General features: G+C 34.0%; 3 protein-coding genes across 5 annotated transcripts; all 3 read right to left on the reverse strand.

Annotated features, from left to right (window-relative positions):
* Nucleotides 1-1,001: 1,001 nt before the first annotated feature.
* On the reverse strand, nt 1,002-3,898 carry LOC108827111 (protein AMEIOTIC 1 homolog). Of its 2 annotated transcripts, none has more exons than XM_018600471.2 (9): nt 3,619-3,898; nt 3,080-3,466; nt 2,580-2,990; nt 2,329-2,502; nt 2,185-2,245; nt 2,015-2,098; nt 1,590-1,918; nt 1,389-1,488; nt 1,002-1,176 (listed from the first exon to the last, which is right to left on the reverse strand). In XM_018600471.2, exons 2-9 carry the CDS (start codon nt 3,448-3,450, stop codon nt 1,069-1,071), a joined length of 1,638 nt encoding a protein of 545 aa, XP_018455973.1. In that variant the 5' UTR covers nt 3,451-3,466; nt 3,619-3,898; the 3' UTR covers nt 1,002-1,068. The 2 variants fall into 2 exon arrangements, with proteins under 2 accessions (XP_018455973.1, XP_018455972.1); XM_018600470.2 differs by having other exon boundaries at nt 3,720-3,897.
* Nucleotides 3,899-4,120: 222 nt separating this feature from the next.
* LOC108827110 (probable manganese-transporting ATPase PDR2) lies at nt 4,121-11,563 on the reverse strand. Of its 2 annotated transcripts, none has more exons than XM_018600468.2 (22): nt 11,388-11,563; nt 10,999-11,271; nt 10,829-10,921; nt 10,371-10,573; nt 10,047-10,119; nt 9,776-9,948; nt 9,521-9,695; nt 9,127-9,231; nt 8,932-9,042; nt 8,764-8,850; nt 8,507-8,689; nt 8,325-8,375; nt 8,125-8,250; nt 7,702-7,781; nt 7,081-7,189; nt 6,862-6,990; nt 6,496-6,561; nt 6,319-6,390; nt 5,952-6,103; nt 5,686-5,797; nt 5,472-5,588; nt 4,121-5,374 (listed from the first exon to the last, which is right to left on the reverse strand). In XM_018600468.2, the coding sequence occupies exons 2-22, from the start codon at nt 11,248-11,250 to the stop codon at nt 4,292-4,294; spliced, it is 3,552 nt and encodes a 1,183-aa protein (XP_018455970.2). In that variant the 5' UTR covers nt 11,251-11,271; nt 11,388-11,563; the 3' UTR covers nt 4,121-4,291. The 2 variants fall into 2 exon arrangements, with proteins under 2 accessions (XP_018455970.2, XP_018455969.2); XM_018600467.2 differs by having other exon boundaries at nt 10,999-11,295.
* A 1,323-nt stretch (nt 11,564-12,886) lies between these two features.
* LOC108825900 (bidirectional sugar transporter SWEET12) lies at nt 12,887-14,995 on the reverse strand. Its single transcript, XM_056993529.1, has 6 exons — nt 14,837-14,995; nt 14,682-14,718; nt 14,322-14,532; nt 13,902-14,063; nt 13,679-13,798; nt 12,887-13,317 (listed from the first exon to the last, which is right to left on the reverse strand). Exons 1-6 carry the CDS (start codon nt 14,886-14,888, stop codon nt 13,066-13,068), a joined length of 834 nt encoding a protein of 277 aa, XP_056849509.1. The 5' UTR covers nt 14,889-14,995; the 3' UTR covers nt 12,887-13,065.
* Nucleotides 14,996-25,650: the final 10,655 nt, after the last annotated feature.

Here is a 25,650-nt window from a genome sequence, read left to right on the forward strand (position 1 = left end):
TTTCATCCAAACCTAGTAAAATATTTGTTTTTAACACGTTTTGTAATTCCTGCAATCAAGGGTTCCAATCATCTTACTCACGTTTTATAAACCCCCAAAAAGAATTCGAGAATAGAATAGAAAAAGATTTGAAACTCTTGAATGCGTTCCTATTCATTCTCTTTCAGACGCATTCTTGTTTGTTTCTGTGCCTCTTTATCTCTATCAATATCCATAGCAGTATCTATAACCAAAGCATTTAATATCACAGTTCTCATATTATTCAGTTTAAAGTTGCCATACTATCATATAGTATGATATATCTATCTTATTAAATAATAACACGGGCGTGATAGGGTATGCATTGATTGAATCAACAAATACATACATATAAAAAGTTCTACCATATGGAACATTGAAAAGCTGGGGAGTCCAGTCAAAACAAACATAAGATGCCAACTAGAAAAGATATACACAACCCAAAAAGTTAGAAAATGAAATAACCTGACAACTGAAGCTCGAGTTGTGGTCTTGAAGATGATGATGATGGAAAATATTTGTAGGGCCTTTATTCAGGATTGAGTTTGTAGAATTTAAGATACTATAACAATAATTGATTGGAATGTACACAACAACTTGTTCAACATTAAATAATTACAAAAAATAACATATGAGGACAACGAATATTTGTATGCTTCTATCATTTGTTGCACCAAAAAAATAGCTTCTATCATTTTTTATAGGAGACTGATACTAAGCTGTGTATTATATTTGGATTATTTAGCAAATTAAAAGAAACAATAGTCAGATAGCAAAGATGATTACTCCAAAACTTGGTTGTTGAATAAGAGAGTCGTTAGTCAGAGAGAATATACAGCAAAAACCAACTACTGTTTAAAAAAGCGTCTCTACCTTCAAATATCACTTTTCATGTAGAGAGGATCACTTCTCTACCTCTTCTTCCTAAATAAACTTTCCAGATGCCTATTTGATCTCTACTCTCTTTGTTCTTTTTCCATTTCTTTTAACCAGAAACCCTGTACAAGTCTCCAAGGGAATCTATGTAAGTGAATCCATCAATTCATGTGCCTAGTGTGTGTTTCTGACTCTATCCCTGCAGACACGGACAACGTCTGACATTTCCATTAGCTGCTGCTCTGCTTTGGCTTTCCAGTTCACCAACTCTTTCAATGTTTCCTGTAAGAAGCATTGGCAAATTTGCATGTTAAACTAGAACTGGTGCATATCAAAAGATTCAACGTGTGATAGTGAATGAAGCAAAGGCTGTGTGAACGTAAGATGGTTGGGTAAAGTGACATCTACTCAAAGGACAAAGACAAAGGACTAGAGACAAGAAGATTTTTCCAAAACTGACCAATTCTTCTATAAAATGTTTTAACTATCTTTACCTGAGAATCAATATTTGCGTCGTCAATATCTGGTCTTGGACCTGGAGGCATCTCAGCTTTGTCCTGATTGGAGCTTCTGGAATCACCTCTGGTCATGCAGCTAAATAGGCAAACAAACAAAAAAAAATGTTAAGACAACCATATAAATAAACAATAAAGCCTATTCTTGTAAAACCTAGAAACCAACCCAACCGATCTAACCTTTCTGTCCTTTGCATCTCGGAGTTGAGCACTGACTGTTCCTCAAACCACATATGGTCTTGGAAAGAGCTTTTGCGAGCATTGGGTGGAAGCGAGTAGGCATCAGGCCTGACAGCCTCTGGCAGAACATCGATAAGGTTAGCATCAACATCCCATGGTTCGAAACCATTCACTGTGAAGTCATCCAAGTTCGCATTATGCAATATATGCTCCCAGCTTTGAGGTGCTGGATTGAAGGAGTTGGTCCCGTTTGCCTGCACATTGTTTGAAATTCCCACCAGCTTCTGTTCTACTTTATCTTTCCACAAAACTAGTTCCTTAACCATGCCCTGCCAACAATAAAAAAGGACATGGTAGACAAAAGCTTTCATAGGTTAGAACATCCTAGACAAGAAGCTTCTTATATACTTGTTTTTGGTTTATACCTGTGTTGATGTCAACGCCTTTGAGATCTCAGCAATTTGCTTATCAGTCTTTACCTTCCAACTCATAATCTCCATAAATAGTTTCTGGATAGAAATGCAAACAGTTCTGAGTCTCTAATTATATGCTCATCTTCCTTGAACAAACAAACAAAATGATCTCAACAAGTCACCTCATTTGCATCATCAGCATGATCTGGTAACTTTGGCTTGGATACAAGTTTTTTGATGTCACTGCATATATCGCACAGAAAATGAGATTACAAGTGCAATTTTGACATTGAAAAAGCTTAAGAATAATGCAAGAATATTACTACCTCTTGATTTGATCAATTTCTTCCCTAAGCTTCGAGGAGACAGCAGATGATGCTCCATGCGAATGTGATGATGAACTCTGAATCTTCCATTGAGCAAGGGGAATCAAATCCGGATCAGTAATTCCACATTCACGTTTAATCAGAGCCAATTCAGACACAAGCTCTTTGATCTCACTGCATATCATCAAACCACATCTCAACTTATAAAAAAAAAACAAAACATTTAACTATTGCAACCATATTATTATTACCTCTTCATCCTATCCATCTCTTCTTTAAGCTCGGAAGCAGACGGCTGCTCATCATCATCAACCCTAGACTCAATCTTGATCACACCGTTGCCACCACCACCGTGAAGCTTCCACCAAGGAGGAGGAACCCAATTAGGATCAGGAACACCAGACTCGCGTTTGATCTTGAGCAAATCAGCACTCTCAAGCCAATACTGCATGGTCCCTTGGGTATCGTGACACCTCCTGAACCGATCAGCTCCCCCGGGAGTCACATTCCCATCGATATGCTTCAGCAAATGGTCCAAGAGCCCCGTATCACCAATCTCCCCACGTACCGAGGCTCTCAACTCGGCACGTGTCACAGGGGAGTCGAAAGAAGCGCCTTTCTCCTTCAACACATCCGCAATCACTTGCTCCGAGAAATCAATCCTGTGTAATATTATTATTAACAAAAGGCTAAGTCTTTTTAATCTTATACCTAATAAAGGCTAAGTCTTTTTTATTTTTAACTCTTATACCTTTCAGTACTCCATCGAGTGGTCAATTCTCGCTGGCTGGTTCTCTGTTTCTCGAAGCTGTGTTTAGCGAATCTTCTGGATTTTTCGACTAGATCAGAGAGTCGTTTCCTTTTTAAGGCTCTTCTCCTAGTGGTGGTGGTGGTGGTGGTGGTTAGGAGAAGAGGAGAGTCTTCCTTCTCTAACTTGACAGCAACCAAGGCTTTCCCGGAGGAGGAGGAAGAGGATCTGTCGTTGTTGTTGTTGTCGCGCTCTAACTTAACTTTGAGCAAGGCGGAGGAGGCGGCTTTACCGGAGGAGGTGACTGAAGAAACGTAGGAGGGATCCATTGTGGATCGTTTCATCCTGATCGGGCGAATAACCTTGTCTGACATCTCATATAAGCGATTCCTGCAATCAGAAGGAGAGAGAGAGAGAGATTAGTGTCAGAGCTTTTGATGGTGACGCGGAATCGATAGATAGCTAAAGTGGTGCAGATTGAAACCACCTAAAACCTAGAAATGAACCCTAACGGACGAAATGCCATAAGCTAGGGCGGAAACCTTTATCTCATCAAAGAGCATTGGAATCAACGCCGTAAGAAGAAATCGCGATCTGAGAATGACAAGCTAAAATAACAGAGGATGTGAGATCAGAGCAACACCTTAGGATCGATGTGGAGACGAAGAAGAAGACAAGGTAGACCGGACCGAAGTAGAGGAAATGAAAAAAAAAAAGGCCGTGAAGATGGTCGCAGCGTGAGTCGAGTCGAGGAGAGCCCTACAGGCTAAAGCCGCCAAAAAATCCCTAAAACTCGTCTCTTTCTTCTTCCACCTTTTTTCATTTTTTTGCCGTTATTTGGTAATTAAAAAAAAAGTTTAAACTTGTTTTACCCACTAAAGAGTAAGAACCAATGATATATAAACGCGTGGGCGAGTCTCCGTGGACCCTCAAACAGAGTGTTACCCCACTTGCTGAGATGGAATCTGTGTTTTGTCGTCTTTTGTTATTTGCACGAATAAGGCGTTATTAATGCTAAACCCTTCGAGATTTAGTTCAAGGATATGAGAAATCAAATCTATGCTTCTTCTTAATGCGTAGTTACAAAACAAAAGAGAACTAACAGTGAACAAAATGTCTACACCTATGAAAAAATGCTTAGCCAAAACTCTCGAGTTAAAATTGTATGGATTAATTTGATGATTGATTACTTCAAAACCTCTCTTCTTCTTAATATTATACCTTCTTCTTCTTCTCCAGATTTGCAGCGACGCTTCTTTGTTTATGCTTCCACCAAGGAATCTTACCGGGGAAAGCCCATCTGAGCAACCGTTCCCACGAGTAGCAGATAACGAACATGAGCAAAGCCCATAGGAGAAGCTTATCCCTCATACCTTCTGGTAATGGAACAAGCTTCAGCGAATCGTTCAGGTCCCTGAACAGATCAGACGCGATCACCGTGAAGAACCCTGCTCCAGCGATGAGCGCGTAGAAGAAGGGTTTGTTTTCTCTTATGCTCTGGTTAAAAGGATGTCCCATGTAGTTCACTGCAAATGTCGCAACCTGAAGCATCATGCTCAGCATGTACGACACCGTGTTCACTAGGTTGGGATGGAACGTGGCGTCTGGTTCGATGCATTCCTCCGGCATGTGTTTCTCAGCTTCCTTGACCGAGTAGATCAAGAAGGTTATGTGAACGGCGAACTGTCCGAGGAGAGAGAGGAAGAGGTAGAGGGAGAAGACGCTCGGGTGAGGTCGCTCCGCGGAGAGGGTTTGTAGCGGTCGAGCGTGAGATATGAAGAGGAAAAACGCAGCTGTTAAGACACCGCTGATCGTAGCCTGGACATCACCCAGCTTCACACCGTCCAAGTACATAACGCTTAGGACATAAGCTGTGGCGAGGCAGTTCAGACCGAGGATTTTGAACATCTGAAGAGTCGTCACGAGTGTACTACGACCTTGTCGGATTATGTCCGTCACTGGGGCGACCGAAGCATGCTTGGCTGTGAAGGGAGACGCCATTGATGCATCCCCAAGTTTGACTAAGGGAGCTGACCGGCCATCACCTTCATCGCTGTTTAGTTCGTCCATCATCTTCTTTAACTTTTGTCTCTGCAGCTCCGCAGCAGTTAAGTGGCGGTTTTGGGGTGTGATCTTTCCCTTTGACGACCCTTCCCCGTTCTGAATAGCGGTTTTGCTAGTTGTTGGTTCTGATGGTGGTTTGGGCTTTTTCGACTTCGACTTTGAATCATCTTTAGACGATTCTGATCCAGGCGAGGAGGGAGGTACAGCGTTCAGTAAGGCTACTCCAACATGGGCCTGAAAATGCAAACAGCAAAAATCGAATTAAAAGAAAGAAAATAAAGCGTATGGCATCATTTGCTTGGTGTTTGAATCAAATCAATATATGCGTTACCTGCTTCAATGCTCCGACATCATTCGTCCCGTCCCCACACATCAGAGTTCCCCTTCCTACATCTTTAAAGGTGGTTAATATTAGCTCCTTCTGCTGTGGAGCAACTCTTGCAAAAACCTGAAGAGACGGATGGTTTTGAGGGTCAGACTCTATTAATGTATATAGCTATTAAGAAATCGTAAACCAAGTGATAAAGATTGTAAGGTGTGTTTACCTTGACAAACGGAATGACTCGCAAAATAGCAGATGTAGCCTGTAGCATTTCAATGCTGTCACCTCCAATGCATAAATCATGGGTCTCTGCAAGGGTTTCGATCTCTTTTTCACTGAACAGAAAAACCAGGTAGGATGCTCAGTCAGATGCACTGGGACTACTGTCACAACATATACTGATGGTTTCATGCGACTACGTAAGATTGTACAAGTGAGAATGCGAATAAGCTTTACTTCTACAGAAACTGTTATTAAATTTGACTGCACCTGTAGGGTATGATCTCCTTCCCATCAGGTGACATCCACTTGTATTTGTCACCAGGTCTTGATTGACCGAGGATTAAAACTGGATTTGATACAATATGCACTTGGCTTGCAACATGACAAGCTGTCAATGCTTGATCACCTGTGATCATCACCTGAAATCATGAAAGCAGGATAAGACATCCCGTGTATCTAATTACTAACGGAAATCAAAGAACCAGAATAATATACTCTATACTCAATTATAGTTTCTACATATAATACTGAGATAGCTGCTTTGCAGACAATCTTTACAGGGTAGAAAAGGAACTGAATGAACAACTGGTAATGATGTGAGTGCGTGTGCAATATAAGACACAGTATAAATTACCAAATCATGAGATGAATTCTTCAACTCCAAGAGAATGGTGGCTGAATCTGATCTAATGGGGCAGTTGAAGACCTGTGATGCACGATTGAGTCGTTATGGACCAACGTTGATACCAGATCATCAATTACAATTCAAACATATGAAGAATGTTAAACTACATAAGCATTGTGCCATTACCGCAAATCCAGCAAAAGTAAGGTCACTCTCGACAGCATCTCTATCCATCTCTCTAGCTTCACTAGCCTGGTTATCATGATTACAACATATGTAAGGTAAAACATGAAAGCATGTGAGCAGAGTTTGCATAATCCAGAACAAAACGATGCTGGCTATTTATATTGTTAACTCTGAATTGGACAGATCAATTGGCATGACAAATGCATAAGTACATATAACAACTATTCCACCTACAGACCTAAGGAAGGCAGACTTCTGGCATGAAGGTTGTACATTAACAATTACCACACAAACATCAATAGAATGACATGCATCAAGTTTTTTCAAGAAGCCAACAGGATAATGAGTGAGAGCAAGGGTAACTACCGTCATATCAGGAAGTCGTTTAAATGCAAGAGCTAGAACTCGAGATCCTTGGCGCGTGTATCTCTTATACGTTTCGATATATGAAGCTGGCACATCCACAAGCCTATCTTGGATGGTCTCTGGTGCACCCTGGCAAAGAAGTTACATATAAGCATACAAAATTTGGATCCGGATTTACTGACAAAAATTTAGTCTACGAGAATAATGAATCAAACAGACCTTCACATACGCAAAATATTCCTGCTGAATAGAAACGATAACTGACATTCTCTTCAGATGCGAAGCAAAATGGTATCTCTGCATAATCTGTACCGAGTTCCCATTTCCCCTGCGGCAGATAACATATTACAATATGAAAAAAAAATCTTTATTGTGGGTTCATGCAAGCATATTATTCAATATTAAGTAGAACTAGGGATTATTAGATATTAAGGGAGAAACAATACAGGTGTATAAAACAATGCAAGATGCAAAGACACAGAATGAGAAGTAAGAAAATATTGCAGTAGAGCCTAAAGCATTATCCCACGTAACTTTACTCCTGTGTCCTATCAACTAACATTTCTATGGAAACTTTAATTCCTATGATCCCCAGTCAACTGCTTCATATGTAGACATCGTTTTTTATCTACCCTGTCCAGTCAAAATGTCTGAATATGACTCCAAAGGAACAGATAACCCATAAACAGAACCTCGCAACTGTTGAGAAGAAACCACTATTTTCAATGCAGTATGCATCCTTAGTTAGCTTTTATTCTCAAAATATATACGCATTGTATTCAGAAGGCTAACCACCATAGACAAACAATCAGAACAATAGGATAAGATGACAATAATTACTTTTTGGGCAAGGCCTTTTCATCGGATTTGTAACTCCAGTCAATTCCCTTAAGTGCAGCCTTCTCAAGAGGATCTCCGACCTGTAAGAATTGAAAAGAGTAAAACATGGCACATTTTTGTAATGATGACTAGTGATGCAAAAGCAAAGTACAAGCGGTTTCAGAAAGATGACCTATAAGATGACTCATTCGTTCACTAACATTCAGTCAAATGAAGTAAGAAGTATACCGCATTGAATCCAACTTTCGAATTTATAAAAATCATGTGTGCATGTACCAGAAGAGTTTGGAGAAAAGAAATCTGATGTTACAAATTTATGTATAAGAATAAATAAGATAAATTCCAGAGACGAACAGCAGCAAAACTGATACCACTAAACTGAGTTTCTCTAGGCCAAAAGGGAAAAATATCAGTTGGTCATACCAGCTTGTTGTCTACAAAGACCAAGGCATGACAAGAAGCCAAAATCTCCAATGTGCGCACAGGAACCTTGCTCATATCAGTCTCTGCTTCTTCAGAATCAGCCAAGCCCCCAACTCCTCGAAACTCCTACAAAGAAGCAATGAAAATGAGTTTACCATTAACAAAAGCAAGCAGAAACCCAGAACTTCTATTGACCTTACCATGTCGTCTGATGTGAGTGTACCAGTCTTATCGAAACAACACAAGTCAACCTGTCAGCAAAGGAAAATGTGACGCGAATGAGACAACAGTACAATCAAGAACGAATACTAATTCCGTGCAGAGTAACGAAGGCTCTGTGCAAAAGCCAACAAGTAAGCCAGATGAGGCACAGCGACACTACCTTCCCGGCAAAAGGGATCCTAAAAGGCTCTGTGCAGAATATCCCACGACGTGAAAGAGCAAGTAATGACGTATTGACAGCAATGGATAATTCCATAGGCAATTCGGGAGGGATCACTGAGGTGATGATAATTGAACAGCCTAGCAAAAGCTTATACTTGCTCCGTGTAGGATCCTCAAGACCCTGCAAAGGAGTATACTCATCACCAGTATAAATAGACTTTGTTTGAACAAAATCCTGAAACAAATATAACATACCTTTACAAGAACATAACCCGCAGCTATCACGGCAAATACAACTAAAAATAATATGAATAGACCACTCTCCCAACTGTTTGCAGTAACCTAATTTTGTTACCAAAAAGATCAGAACAAACAAATTTTCCAACATGCTGCTGAAATAACAAATAAAGAAAGATCCCTAACCCTCTCCGTTGAAAATAAAATTGTCCTCATTAGTTTTCCTTGGCTTGTCTCAAATCCAGTTCGGAGAACAACAGCTAGACAGCCACCATCAGGGGTTTTCAGAGGGAATGACTGATTCCAAAAAAAAAAACAGTATTACACAAGTTAGGAGAAAGTACAGAAGAAGAAATGGTTCATGTTGTTGGAACGGAATACCTTGTCAGGTGAATGTTGCAAGATTTTGGTCCCGCCAAATAAAACATGATTTTTATCCCTTTTGATCGATAATTTGTTATCCGATCTTTCGCCAACGACTGGAACCTGTAATAGCCATCATACAATCTTAGTGAAACACAGATAATGTATATCTATAGTTTAGTAAGTATAGCTCTCACTAGTTAATAATGAAGATTCATAGTTTCAAACAAAGACACTAGAATCTATACACATATTGTGAGAGAAGTTGCTGATGCAATAATCAAAATGGCAAGTACGATGAACCAAATTTACTAAATAGACAAAGTTACAATTCTGAAACTCTTCAAATCCCAAAGTCGGTATAAAGTTGAAAAGGCCAACAAATAAATGTGAAATTAAGGAAAGAAAGTACCTTCCATTGGGGAGTTGACTCGCCTGTCAAAATGGCTTCGTTTACAATAGCACTTCCTACCAGTAAAAGCATGTCCGCTGGTACTGTCTTATCCTCTCCTCCCGTTTGAGTTGAAGGTCTCCCAATGGACACAACATCTCCTGGCAGCAGATCCGTACCTAAGAGCTTCGCCCACCTATAACTTTGCTTGTTCAGACACAGCAGTAATACCGAAACGATCTTTAAGGTAAACTTGGATGTTATTCAATTACATACTTCCCGCATCGATACACCATCACAGTCTGACTGTCAACCCTAACACGTCTTAGGTCGGTTAATGTCTTCAGCCGGGCTTTTGCCATTGTTGACTCGAACATGAAAAGCATGAACAGTGTGAACACACTGTAATACCAGAACTCATCCAAGCACCAAAGACCCACACAGAAAACCTGCAAAAAGTGGAAGAACACACAGTACTTAGAGCAATAATAGCCAATAGAAAGAAAAATTAACTATAAAATCCATGCACTTTAAAAGTGAACGACACCTGAAATACAAAAAATGGTTCCATGCAGTTTTCTTTCATGAGCTTCTGGAATGTAGGTTGCGGATAATCAAATCTGGGACAAGCAGAAACAAAGAATCAAACCGATATCCACTTCGGACATACTCATCAGAAAAATATTTTAAAAAGTCGTTGGTTAGACAAATTAATTTTTAAAAAAATGATCGCACAATTTAGGAGACTACTGAAAAAGAATTGTCAAAAAAAAAAATCAACTATCGGCATTAGCGGGAAATGGTTATAGATACACGTGAAAAGAAATTCGTCCAAAAAAAACACGTATAAAGAAACAACAGGTCGACTTACACGTTCCTTCCCCACTTCTCAGTGGCAGTAGCAACTTTAGCTTCTGTACCATGACCAGTACATTTTAGATAATGACCAAAAGTTTCCTTTGTGGGGTAAGGAAGCTTGGAAAAGGCTCCTAACTCTTTTGAGTATATAAAACGCTGCTTTCTGAAGTCAAAGAAAATTTCTTCTATGTCCTCCGAAGATGCGGAACCTGTCAACTGCAAACAGTAAAAGACTCAATACTGTTGGAATTGGAAAGATGGGAAGTAAGCTACTGAAATAATCATGCAGTTCCAGGCCAAAGAGGATCCAAATAGTAAAGAGCTTAAGTTCCTTAAACTATGTGCAGAGAAACACTGGACTTTACACATACTCAGTCATCAGAGCTGGTAAATTCACTTCAAAAGCTAAACCATTCACTCCTATAACTGGCAGCTTAACTAGAGAGTCTAAAAGTCTTGAAACGAACTTACTTGGCTACGAAAGTGAAGAGGCACAACTTCTTTAGAACCAGAAAACTTCGCCGGGGTAACTTTACATGCATCTGCCTGGTCGATACTGTTAACCTGTGAATCAATATAAAAGACACAGTGCCATCATAAACCATTTAACTCAAGTAACATTTTACAAGAACTATATTTACCTTGCTAAACTGGACAAAACACTTGAAATCAACAGACCACGCAGTGAAAAGCAAGACTAAGATGTGAGAAGCAACAAGGCCACCAAGCGCGATCATAGCATCAGTGAAGTCTATGCTGCTGTGAGCTATAGTAGTCAACCAAGCAGCATAGAGAATGGCAAAGGGCCAAACATCCAAACGCCATGCCCACTGCTTCTTCCTACACAAATCAACCTTATCCACCACCTTCCCTCCCACACGAAAGCTCGTCATCACTAAAAACCCCCCAAAACCCTATAACATCGAGATCGAGCAATACTACAGTGAAATTTCAAAAGAAGAAACCTCGGATCAGTCGAGAGAGTCGACTCTGAAGCAGATCTCTATAAGTAGAAGGGAGAAAAACGAACCTTAGCTTGAAGCGGGAGGATCTAAACTAGGGGCTTTTCGATCACGAAGATCGAATCAGAGCGTAAACACAAAAGGAATCTCAGTTCACCTTCACGACTCACGATTGAGGTTTTCTCCAGATATTCCCGGTTGACGATGAACCGTCGTTTTCAACCAATATGGACTTACCAGTTTCCGTTAATGAAAAATTGTTAATACCACTTTATATATTTATTTTTACCATAAACTATAATCTTATTATTAACTAGACTTAGAATTTAGAATTATTTTTTTCTGAATTTGATAATCGAGATATCCGGACCTTTCACTTAATCCGACTATCCCACCGTATCTAACCGGAATTGACGAGGAAGATCCTAGAGACCAAACGAAAACCATGTTAAATTCGATGTGGCCGGGATTCGAATTCGTGATGGCGGACACTTCAGCCGAAATTTTTTTACCATCAGACCTCGAAACCCGGACTTAAAATTTAGAATTGATAGTGAAATTTCAAAACCCGAGGTTTAAGGGTTTTAATAAATATATAAATAAATATTTAAAATTTTTATAAATTTTTACTAATTCCATCCATCTCATTTTCACGTACATATCTCAAAATCTATTACAACCTATAATCTGGTAAGACCTGGAATTGAAGTGCTAAACAATAAACTGTAAATCATACTTGAATATTTTTTTTTAAATTACAACATATGTGATATTCAATGGCCATGAAATATGACGGCCTGGAGAACCCTTGATGTCTTAGATTCATCTTCCATCTACCTTCAATGTTTATCATTTACCATTATAAGCGTCCTCAATAAGGAAACATGGGATGCTTGTAGGAACATATTGTCATGAGCGGTAGCAGCGAAAGAAAAGTTTGTTATGTCGACATATAATCAATGAATATTAGACATGATTAACTAGAGATGTATATTTTTGGGCTGCTTATACTCACTAATATGTTCCATGTTCCAAAGTCCAAACCAGTTAGTAATGTTATTAGCCGCAACCATTTCCCATATTCAGTTATTTCTCAAGATCATACTTCACGAGTGTAATGCAATACTCTTTTTTTTTTTTAAATTATACAGAGGTATCCTGGCTCCACCGAAGTGGTCCAGACTAGTCACGTGTTATCACATGTCGGTCCTCTATCTCTGGCGATGCCGAAATGTTAATTCTCCAGTGGCCGGGATTCGAACTCAGGTGGCGGAACTCACAGCTGTGAACCCTTTACCAACTGAGTGTAATGCAATACTCATTAGTTAGTAAGTAAACATTTAACAACATTCATCCCTGACATGGATACTTAAAGTAAATCTCGATAACAAATTAGCACCACTAAAAAGGACAATAGCGGCGAGTCTAAAGCAGATTGAGATCAGTGCAACAGAAGTAAACTCCTCCAAATCATTTTATAATTGATTTTTCGTTAATTATATATTAGATTTAAAGGCTTAATAATTTGATTTAATCTTCAACCACAAAAACAGCAGCCTGTGCAATATTATAATGAAAATTAAGTGATATTCATATCGATATATAAAGAAGAAGAGAATAATCATCTCAGGAAAATGTAAATCCCGAGAGAATTAATCCTCGACTTCACACACTTAATAAACTTAGAAAAATACATGTGGATGATGATATAGGCATCTCAAGTTCGAGTACAAAGTCAATATATTTTCAAGCTCCATTTTCAGCTTCAGCTTTCTTATCGTTGCAGACACACATGCTCACCGGTCGCTCGACTGTGATCACTGCTGGTTCAGGAGATGCCATCAGTGTACCTAGCTTCAGCATATCGATGCTCACCTCTGGCAACTTAGCAGCTTCGATTTCTTTTTCCACCAAATCCGACGGCGTTTTGCAGTATTTGAAAACCACATAAAGTATCATTTGAAGTGCACCGAGAACAAACCCAATCACGTTCGGGAACTGCGAAGTCGACAGATGAAAAAGGTTATTTAGTGCTCAAAGCATTATAACTACTTTTTATTTTAATTATATGAACTTTACACTTTATAGATCCACGTCAAATTATAGTGCAATATACAATTCCATGTGTTATAGGACTCTTTTTCAAAAGATACAATCTTTAAGGTTTTTCTTTTGAAAGACCAAAAAGTGAGTATCTTTATTATAAATGTAAAACGACAATAATACCAAACAAAAGGGTTATACTTTTGTGAATCCATGTCTCTATGATTATACCTTTCGTGTATATGCTCAGCTCATGTACATAGAAACACAAGCAACCATTTTCACGTAACTAATGATGATGGTTACGATGACTTACAGCAACGTAGATATCCTTAAGAGCGAGACCATAAAGGAGCCAGACGACCGCACTGATGGTAAGTGTCAAGGATAAGCTAAACGGCATGTACTCCACACTTTTTGTTTTTATAACCGTTCTCTGTATATAATAAAAAATTAATTTATTCATTAAATCAATTAAAACATATTTTTTCATTTACTATAAATGTAACACTAGCTAGAGTTTAGTGTAATATACTTACGATAATGCTAAGCGGCGCAGCGAAAACGCAGACAGAGAATCCGACACAGATTCCTCCGATTATCTTAGCACGTGTCGATCCTTTTGCTAAGAATTGGCAGAGAAGGAGAATTACACAGAACCCTCCAAAGTTCATTAGCAACAAGAGCTTAACCGTAAACATCTGCACCGAAATACCAATACATTATCAGTAAACATCACATAATCAAAGCCGAATATTCTAGGCACAGATGAATAAAACATTTGCCTTACTACTCAAATTTTAAAGAGCTATCATAGATATGTCGTATGACCTTTAAATTATTAATTTTAAATTAAATTAACCTAAAAATGTTTATAATTCTTTAAATCTCAGATCCAACTTTGCACATAATTCGATATAATATATATCACATAGACTGGTAATGACTAATGAACATACTCGTGCTTCTTTGGTGGCGAAGGCTATGAATATGGCGATGTAGATGGTCTCAATGACGCAGCCAAAGGAGTTGATGGTGACGAGAAGGAAGACATCTTTCTTCTGTGTAGCATAGTAGAGCCAAAGCATCGCGCTGAAGAGGGCCACCACATACGGAAGAGATTGAAATCCTTCAGTGGTTTTCTTTTTACAAATCCTATAGAACGTTGGTCTGCATACATATCGAAACAACCAATTGGGTTGGTTTATATCTTATGATAATTATAGTTCTAGCTAGCGAGATATATAGTAAATAAAACATATATGTGTTGAGATATTTAAATACTCAAGTTTCAATGAGGTAAAGATGTAACTACTTACACGGGGGAGAGGAAAACAGCAAAGGAAATGAGGTTTCCTGAAAATTAAACGATTATAATGAAAGTATGATGTTATTAGACATACCGGTTTTAAAATCTGGATGTAGGTTAATTAGGATGATATTAAATCTCATATAATAGGAGACAAGTTCATACCGAGCAAGCCGAAGGCAAAGGCCCATGTGTTATGAGTGTTGAAGATAGCCATGGATGTTGATCTTTGTTTCGAGTTTAGGTTTTAGCTTTGTATATATGTCTTTCTCTTCAATCAAAAGCTGATGGCACGGTTTAGCATTTGGGGACTTCCGAGTATATATAGAGGTAGAAGTCTTAAGAAAGATTGTGGATATGTATGGAAAAGAAAATAAAAAATAAATGTTTTGTGGGAATCATAATAATTTTCATTTTAATATATATTCTTAAAGTACTTTTGTCTTTGTAGGTGTACTGCAAAAATAAATGACCTTCGAAAATCATTCACAAAACCAATCCACACCAACATAACTTTTTCATAAATAATGCATGTCGATTTTGGTTTAGGGTAACTCTTTCTTAAGGAGTTTTATATTTTTTGAAAAATTATGTTTATATTTTACTTAGATATGTCCGAGTAATTCACCTGTTAGTTTTCTTAAAGAGTTTATGTTTATATTCTACCTATTTCACATACACATACACGTTTTGTAAATATATAATATATATATACACATATATAACATAGCATCACAATACTTTTTTTTTTGTAAAAGCATCACAATACTTTTCTACGGTTTATACCTCATCGTTTATTACATAAAATTATGAGGCTCGTGCTTAAATTACGTTTCTAAGAAAATAGTTCACGTGACACTGTACGTATACTTGTCATCGAAATTTACGTTTCAGTTAGTTTTTCGTTCTTACGTTTCTCGCCGTTTCTCAATCATTAACATTTTGTCTCTACGTACCTAAATTTCATAATTCATCAAAATGATAATGATAGATTTTCTTCAGGTTTCACATTTGTTTCATTTAACAATAATATCACGTTTGTTTTACTTTTCAGAAAGGAAAATAAACGAAGCGAAAGAGAGATAGACTGCTTAGCTAGAAATAGAGACTATTAGTTAAGTTTTTTTTGGTCAGGAGCTATCGATTAATATTAATTAACTAGATTCTAACCCGCTATTTTGAGAACGGGTACATTTTTTGTTTTACATTTAAAAAATAATAATTATATTCATGTTTTTAGTCATATATTTGTTTTTCTTTATATAATATTTTTTCTTAAACTGACTAATAAGATATTTTAATATATTCTATTAAAATAGTTGGACCAAATCTAGATTCTGATCTGCCTTTTCAAAAGGCGGATGTATTTTTGTTTTTATTTTTTTAGAAATTTAATTTCTATATTTTTTTCATTTTTTGTAATCATATTTTTATTAATTAATTTAGTTTAATTTAATATTGGTAATGATATTAAATATGTCAAATTACATAATTATACACTTGTACCATATGCATTTTAAAATTTATTTTTAAACTTTATTCTTGAAATTTGCAACATATTACATTTTTTTAGTAGTTACCTAACATTATTAGTCAATAATATTCGTCACCAAAAATAGTGATTTAGAATCGACTCGAAAATGAAAGTCTCATACTCTATTATACATGACCTATATACTTGAATGGTTCTTAAACTGTTATATCCAAAATCCAATATCAAATCCAATCTACACCGAAAACCAAACAATTTTTTTTGAAAAATCTTTGAAAAAATATTTTTAGTATATTATGCTAAATATGTGTGTATATATATGAGTTAATATGGTATTCACTAACTTTTAAAAAATCACATTTAATAAATATTTTTAATTGAATAACCCATTTAAAATCCGTTAAACTAAAATCTATAGATTATATCTTTAGTGTGAAGTTCTATTAATAACGTTAGAAAAGTTAGAAAAGTCTAGTTTATTTAAAAGATTTATGTACATTTTATTTTTTGTATGTATGAACAAAGAAATATATATTTAATTTTTATGTTATATTTATTTTAAATTTGTGTTAACTACTGGCGCTGATATATATATGATTTATATCTGTAATATATTTTATTTTTTATATCTAATTTATTTTAAATTGTGTGTTAAATATATTGATCAAATCCGGATGTTTTTGATATTACGGTAGCAAATAATATAACGCTCAACTTTGGATGGTTTTAGTAACTTAGCTTTTGGTTTAATTTAAGTCACATGCTTAACATGTCAATTAACTTCGGATGGTTTAAGTATATTTGAGGTTGGTTAGTTTAAGTGAGCGTGTATATAATATTTCGGATGGTTTAAGTATATTTGAGGTTGGTTTAGTTTAAGTGAGCGTGTATATGATAACAAACTTGTAAAGATATAATATATAAGGTAAGAAAATTGAAAGAGTTCAAATTTTAAAATGAACTTTTTAGGTAGATAAAAAAATAGGATTCTGTTTTAATAGATTAGATACAGTATAATTCTTAGATCTTAAATAATAACTAAAGGAATAGAAGTCCCCTTTATTTAACAGTTGGCCGATAAAATCATTCAAATACATCGGATAACCTTTTTTTTTTTTACAACGCATCGAATAACCTTTAAACTTAAAGATACATATGATTTTTCTTCATAAAAAGGAAGTTAAGAAATGGTTTTGGCAGATTATGGGTGCAAGTTTCTTACATACGGTTAGGACCTCAAATAAGGTTACTATCATGATTAAGGGTCACGTGTTTCTTTAAAATCTAAGGTTCAGCTGGCAAGTGTGCTATAAAATGAAGAAGTTGAGGGGTTTCCAAACTCACCCATATATAACTTTTTCTGGAAATTTATCGTATCCAAAGTATAAATTTATTTTGTTAAAAAAAGATATTTATCTTGTTTGGGGGCATTACATTTTCAGATACGGTTTTGACAGTAGGTTGAAGCGTCTTTCGTGATTCCATGCGTTACGTATTTAATCATCTATTCAGAAATAGTTAAATCTATTCGTTGTCATGAGTTTATCATTGTTTATGGTAAACATGATAATGTAGTAGGTGAAAATTAACTCCAATAATTCATAACTAATAGGACAAAAGAACATGAACTTAATCAAGGCTTACGGTGTGATGGTAATTAATTTGAAAAAAAATTCAATAGGGTGAAGCCATCAGAATTCGAATGTCGGCTACTGGAGAATTAACATTCCGGTATCTATAATTCAAAAAAAAAATAACATGAACTTCATTTGTATAGCTTTAGTATATACCAGAATCTTATGGTTAATAAGTAACTTGTTATGCTTTCACATTTGGTTTTCATTTTTCAAAGATAGTTCATTCTTGTAGGGTGGTTTCTTTTCTCTAGTCAACGACTCAACGTTATAAATGGAAATTACATTGATTCAATATATTATTCCAGTTACACAATGGCGAGAATGTTCATTATTTTTTTAAATGGGATACAGTTTTCTCTGACACTATCAGTGATGATATATCTAATCTAGAACTAACACTACAAAAAGTTAATGATTAGTTGGTATGTGGTTATAAATGATTATACAGTGAAACATCTATAAATCTTATTATATAAAGTTTGATTCTTCAAAGTTACTAATTAATATGATCGCGACACATGGCAATTGTATATTTAGGATTATGACATGTGTTAATTAATATTATAAAAGTAATAATTTTTATATAAATAGTTAATTAATATTATTTTTCCTTTTTAAGTTTTAAACAAAATAGTGTAAACAAATAATAAGTTCATATAAACAATTAATTAATATTATTTTCCTTTTTATGTCCAAGAAATAAAAAAATTAAACGAAAATAATTTTCCTTTTTTATAAAATTATGAACAAATATAATTATAATATTTATTTAATAGTATTTTTTCCTTTTTAAGGTTTATACAAAATAATTGTTAACGAAAAAAATTATATACTAATAATTATTTAATAGTAAGCTTCCTTTTAAAAATAATCTTATTATATAAAGCTTGGTTCTTCAAAGTTACTAATTAATATGATCGCGACACATGACAATTGTATATTTAGGATTATGACATGTGTTAAGTAATAATTTTTATATAAATAGTTAATTAAAAGTATTTTTCCTTTTTAAGTTTTAAACAAAATAGTGTAAACAAATAATAAGTTCATATAAACAATTATTTAATATTATTTTCCTTTTTATGTCCAAGAAATAAAAAAATTAAACAAAAATAATTTTCCTTTTTTAAAAAATTATGAACAAATATAATTATAATATTTATTTAATATTATTTTTCCTTTTTAAGGTTTATACAAAATAATTGTCCACGAAAAAAATTATATACTAATAATTATTTAATAGTAAGCTTCCTTTTTAAAAATAATAAAAATAAAATTCTATAAGCTATATGAAAATAATTTTCCTTTTCTAAAAATACTAATTCACAAATTGAACTTTAAAAGACTATTTTGTAAGACTGTTTATTATGTTAGAATTTGTTTCAAATGGAACACATTCTATTTTATAAATATATTTTTATTTACAATTTAAATCTCAGGTTTTTATAATTCGTTTAGAAAAATTTTAAACTACTATTTCTTTCATAGTTCTGTTTTTCATGATTTTTTTAAAAAAGCAAAATTAGAATTTATTAAAGAGGAAAATGTACAAAATTACCATTTTTATATTATATATTGTTAAAAATATTTGATAGTAATTTTAATTTTTTTGATTGTGATATGTGTCAATAAATTTTTAAAATTGTATGTGTTAAAATATGATACAATTTTTTGTAAGGATTTTTTATTATATAAAGTTTGGTTCTTCAAAGTTAGTAATTAACATGATTGTGACACATGAAAATTTTATATTTAAGATTGTTACATGTGTTAAACAAAATCTTATTATAAACAATTATTTAATAGTAATTTTCTTTTTTTTTGTTTAGTAATTAACATAATTGTGACACATGGCAATTTTATATTTAAGATTATAATATGTGTTAGATAAAATCTTATTTTAAATAATTATTTAATAGTATTTTCCCTTTTTTTGAAAAAGTATTGTAAATAAAAAAAATTACCATATAAATAGTAAATTAATAGTAATTCCTTTTTTAAATCCAAAATGAAAATTGTAAAAGCTATATGAAAATAATTTTTCTTTCCAAAAATTCTAATTTTCCTTTTTGTGTTAAATAAAAATTTTCATATAAATAATTATTTAATAGTATTTTTCCTTTTTTGTGAAAAATTTTGTAAACAAAAAAATTTCCATAAAAATGTAAAATAATAATAAATTTCCTTTTATTATCCAAAATGAAAATTGTAAAAGCTATATGAAAATAATTTTTCCTTTCAAAAAATTCTAATTTTCCTTTTTAAAAAAATCGTGAACAAATAGAATTATAAAATAAAAATAATATTTAATAAGATTAATGTTTTTTACACATTTATAATTAATTAATAGTAATTTTCTTTTTTCTGCGAAACAAATTATTGTAAATAAAACATTTCCATAAAATAGTAAATTGATTGTAATTTTCCTTTATAAATCTAAAATGAAAATAGTAAAATCTATATGAACAATAATTTTCCTTTTTTAAGAAAATCATGAAAAAAGAATTATAAAAGAAAAATTGTAGTTAAATAATATTTAAAACGGATGATAAAATCCTAATAATACACCAAACTCTTTAATAATAAATCTATGATTTAGCTAAAATCATAGATTACTTTTGTTTTATCCTAATCAAAAATGTAAAAGAGTATTTAATATTATTTTTTATTGTAAATAAAAAGGATATTTATAAAATAGAACATTTTTCCTTTTTAAAAAACAATTCAAGCAAAATAAATTTTTAAAAGCTTATTTAATAAATCATTAGATTAATACATAAGAAAATGTATAATGTTATAATTTACTTGATTGATGTTATTGACTTTCAATTTTTCTTATTTTAGGTTGGGTTTAATTCAAAAATTTAGGTATGATGTTTTTTCTAATCCAAGTAGAAAATTGATAACAATTCATCTATGTGCCATTATTATAAAATACAAATTTTAACTTGAACTTATGCATGAAAATTATTTTTAGTTATAAAATAAATCTTACAAAATATATGCAAATCAATCATAAAACTATAATAAAATGATTATTATTTATGTTTTTATTAAATTAAAACATCAAACAAAACCGTTGCAACGCAACGGGCTCATATCTAGTTAATATATATAATGTTGGAATTACAGCAAAATTATAAAATTTTATTAATTTATAGAGATTATTAATTTCTTGATGTACTAATTGAACCAAAAACTCAATTTAAAACTATAAAATTATATTATTTTATAGAAATTTTTAGTGTATATTAATTTATCGATTATTAATTTAAAGAGGTTATACTGTAGTATCAAAGTTTTAATAATAATTGTCTGGAGGCTAGTACATGGTAAACGCATGCATGGATTAGGCATATTGTGCTCTTAGTTTAATCCAAATAGGAAAAATGCTTTAATTCGTGTCATTAGTATTAGTAAAAGCTGCTTGCTGTGTACGAGAAGATCAGAGCAACTTCATAGAGGGTATCTAACTTAGAGTATTTCAAAGTACAATTATGTGTATGTGTATATTATATGTGAATGTAGTTGCGGGGTTATAAACTTTAGGGAAACGGATCCAAAGTATCTAAATTAGAGATTCAAGAAAAAAAAAATCAATAATGCAGTTTTCCATAATATATTTCATTAACCGGTGACGGGTTTGAGTTAGAAAAGTCATGTATTGCGTTCAAATCAAGCATAACGCTATGTTTCTTCTTTGGACATCATACCCCTCTGTTTACATTCATTCCGAAGTTCTCTCATTGCTATTTTAATATCTTCAAAATGTTAAAAGTAATTAAATAGTACTTTAATAAATTTGCTGTGCTTTTGCTTCAAGGATATTAAAGTGGTCGGTGGGACTATGGTATATGAAAATATCTGTATGGACTAGATATTTTCCCTTTCGAATCTAAATAATTCATTAGATCGAGAAGTTGATCATAAAATCTGGTCTTTGGCCCATCGTTAATGTAAATCATTATCTTACAAATCTAACACTAATGCTGATTTCTATAGTATAGATCGCTGATATACTCATCCCCTTGGACTTATTTAAAGCCTTTATTTAACAGCTTAACTATCGAAGATTCAGTTTACGTATTTGCTTGTTGTTAAAAGAAGATTTGCATAATGGTTTCCTATGATTTATTATGTCCCAACATTTTTATTGTGGAGATACATTTTAGTCTAAACTATGACGATTTTATTACAAAATGAACGGACAATTCTATATTTTCTACATCATGATATGTAGAATTTACTGGCATCCCTCTATGGTGGACAATTATATTGCATGTGGCTGAAACCTTTTGTAGTTTGTCCCCATTAATCTCCAGAAATTCCATTACAACCGAACCTAGATATTTTAGTGTAAATTCATTAATTAAACATTATACCAATCGCGAGATTAAGGAATCTTTTTCAGTGCATATATTTATATCCAAGTCGAATAGTAAAGCACCATATTATTAATTAGTAAAATCAATATTTATGCGAGTCGTGTTGTTTTTTCCTCTTTAATATTGAGGAGTTTCGCATTGTAAAATCTATCCAATCATATCAAGGGGAATCACTTTTGATTATAAAAATAACCACATAAAATGTTATTTTATTTTATAGTGCACTACAAAATTATATTTCTATCCGGTATTTTTCTTTAACATAACATTCAGTCAATTTTAAAAAAGGATTTCTATCCAGTAATTGAAATCCGACTTCCTTGCTTTTATTTGACTGCTTAAGATTTCAACTCTAAATCATGTAAAAGGTGACAAAGAGAATGAGTGGAAATATTGAAGTTCTTATAATTCTTTACAATTTACACTGTTTACAAAGAATATTTTTTACATATAATTTCTTTATATTTTTTTAACATTTAAGAAATAATAGACTTTGATTTTAACTCGTGATCACCATAGAAATTTTAGGAATTAATTTTGGTGAAAAACAATTTTGTTCTATATTACTCTAGAATAAAAAATAAGAAAGAATGAAAAGAAAATTATTCTTTAGAATGGTAAACACATCTATTCTATTAAGACAGAAGTACACTTTAAAAAGGGCTTATTGCAAAAGTGACTCAAAACTTGAATTCAAACAGAAAACTAACCTTTTCTTTTGACTCATTTTTTTTGAGTTTTTAACCCCACATCTGCATTTTATCTACGAAAATGCCATTAACCCTTTTTTTTTTTTTTTTTCGAAAATGGCTTCTTTACTGTCTCAACCTCATTTTCTTCAAGTATTTACAATATTGCCACTGCCATGAATAGTGGGAACAACCTTGTACGAACTGTTTGGAGCTTTTAATGCCCTTTAATGCACGTAAATCTCTTTACACTCTCTCTGTTTCAATTGTTATGAACTAAGAACAACATTTCTTTCACTTTCTCTCCATATTCATCCAAAAAACTGAAGCTTTTGATTCAAAATTGTTTGGAGCCATATTTCTTTCGTTTTGACTTACGGTTGCTTTCGTTTGAGGTTCTGGGTGGTTGGAGAAGACCCTGTGTGCAAACAAAGTCATCTCACCTAGTTGAAGGTACGAATTTGAATTTTTTTCAAAATCTGTTCGCGTAGAAGACTTACAAGTAAGTCATCTGTATGTAGAAGACTTACTGATGAGTCTTCTGGTCAAACGGACGACTTAAACTAAGTCGTCCAGCTTTGTTTGGTGAAAAAAAACAGTCCAGACGACTTATATATAAGTCGTCTACGAGAAACAGGCTAGTTTTGCATTTGACCGAATCGTGTCAGATCTTTGACTATTTCTGGACGACTTATAATTCAGTCGTCTCTCGGAAAGTTAAAATTTCAATATTTTATTAAACTAGACGACTTACGTGTAAGTCGTCTTAGGTTAGTTTTGTAGTTGAAAAATAAAACTTCATAATTTAATTTTTACCAGACGACATAATATAAAGTCGTCCCGTCAGAAGACTTAATTTAAAGTCGTCCGGGGAAAGCAAAGTCGTCCAGAATTTTTCCCAATTAAGTCGTCCAAACCTTGCTTATCCCGGACGACCTTAAATTAAGTCGTCTAGCTGGACGACTTTTAGTTAAGTCGTCTGGAGAAAGTTAAATTTCAAGTTTTATTTTTCAATTACAAAACTAACCTGGGACGACTTACGTGTAAGTCGTCTAGTTTGAATAAAATATTGAAATTTTTACTTTCCAGAGACGACTGATTTATAAGTCGTCCAGAAATAGTCAAAGATCTGACACGATTCGGTCAAATGCAAAACTAGCCCGTTTTTCGTAGACGACTTATATATAAGTCGTCTGAATTTTTTTTTTTAACAAACAAAGCCGGACGACTTAGAATTAAGTCGTCCCTTTTAATTTTCAATTGCAAAAGTGACCTCTTTAGACGACTTACCTTTAAGTCTTCTGGACGACTTAAATCTAAGTCGTCTGCGATAATGTTTGTTGAACTTCTTCATTTTCTCTATGTTTACTAATGTGTTTTATTTTGAATATTTGCAGATGATTTTTAAGTTACATGCAGTGTATGGAGAATGGTTGTTGAGAGATTTCCGTTGGGATTTTGTGGTTGATGATCTCAAAGGAGCAAGATTGTTTTTATTGAATGAAGATTCAACACATGCTGAACTTGTTGCAATGGCTCAAGAAGATTATAACCTGGACATGAGATCAGTGACTGTGGAGATTAGCTACTCATTACCAGCAGAAATGATGATGACTCCAAGCAGTCCTCCCATTCATGTTACAAGTGATAGACAAGTTCGAAACTTGCTCGAGATACTCAAAACGCATAGAGTATGTCTTTGTGTATCAAGCCGCAGCAAGGTGGAAACGGTTTCAGAGAAAAGAGAAGAAGCTGGTGATAATGATGAAGCTGGTGAATGGGAAGAAGATGTTGGTGATAATGATGAAGCTGGTGAATGGGAAGAAGATGTTGGTGATAATGATGAGGCTGATGAATGTTTTGAAGATGTTGGTGATAATGAGTCTGTTGAAATAGATTTGTGTATACAAATAGTTCAAATATACAAATTGATTTGTGTATCTATACAAGTTAAAAAATCTATACAAGTTAAAAAATCTATACAAGTTAAAAAATCTATACAAATTGATTTGTGTATCTAATCATACATGCCTACAAACATACCACCATCCTCATTATCTTTCAGATGCTGATCAACAAGCTCCGTCCATATAGCCAAAGCCATAGTATCCCTCATAGTCTTCGCATTGGACCTAGCAAAGTCTTTAGGGCTAAAGGGGACCCCAAGAGCATGACATTCAATGTACTTTGCAGCGTACACGCCACAATCACCATTGTTGGCCGTGGGTACATCTTTGAGGAGTCTCTCATAAGTGTATCGCTCCAACCCATGCATCTGGTCTCCGCACTCCACAATCAGATAAGGGACCATCTCGAGAAAAGGCTCCATTATCTCATCCCATCTTTCTGGTATGGTAGTTGAAGGTATGCTGTCCCAGACGACTATGTGCCTCTTAGGGATCGATATCCAAATAGCCACCCAATGTTTGTTGTCCAAGTTCAGTGGCGCATAGATATCATCAATGTCCTCCCCCCACTTCTTGTTTGATTGGCAAAATGAAGGCATTGATCCGTCATACAAACTCGCCGCCCCACTAGGTAGCATTTTTCCTAAACCATTGTGATCAGACGACGATGTTTTGAAGACCAGATACTGTTCTCTCCAAGACTGGGTAAAGTTGTGATCCAGGAAGCACATTCGCTCGCTCCGGAAACATTGTGGGTTCTCCTTATACCTCTGCCTCAGCACATTCATCCAAGCATCTATATGCTGCATATAAAATAATACAAGTTAGAACCTTCCAGACGACTTATATATTTACAAATCTATACAAAG

This window comes from Raphanus sativus, chromosome 9 (assembly GCF_000801105.2).
Source record: "Raphanus sativus cultivar WK10039 chromosome 9, ASM80110v3, whole genome shotgun sequence".
Lineage (NCBI taxonomy): Eukaryota > Viridiplantae > Streptophyta > Magnoliopsida > Brassicales > Brassicaceae > Raphanus > Raphanus sativus.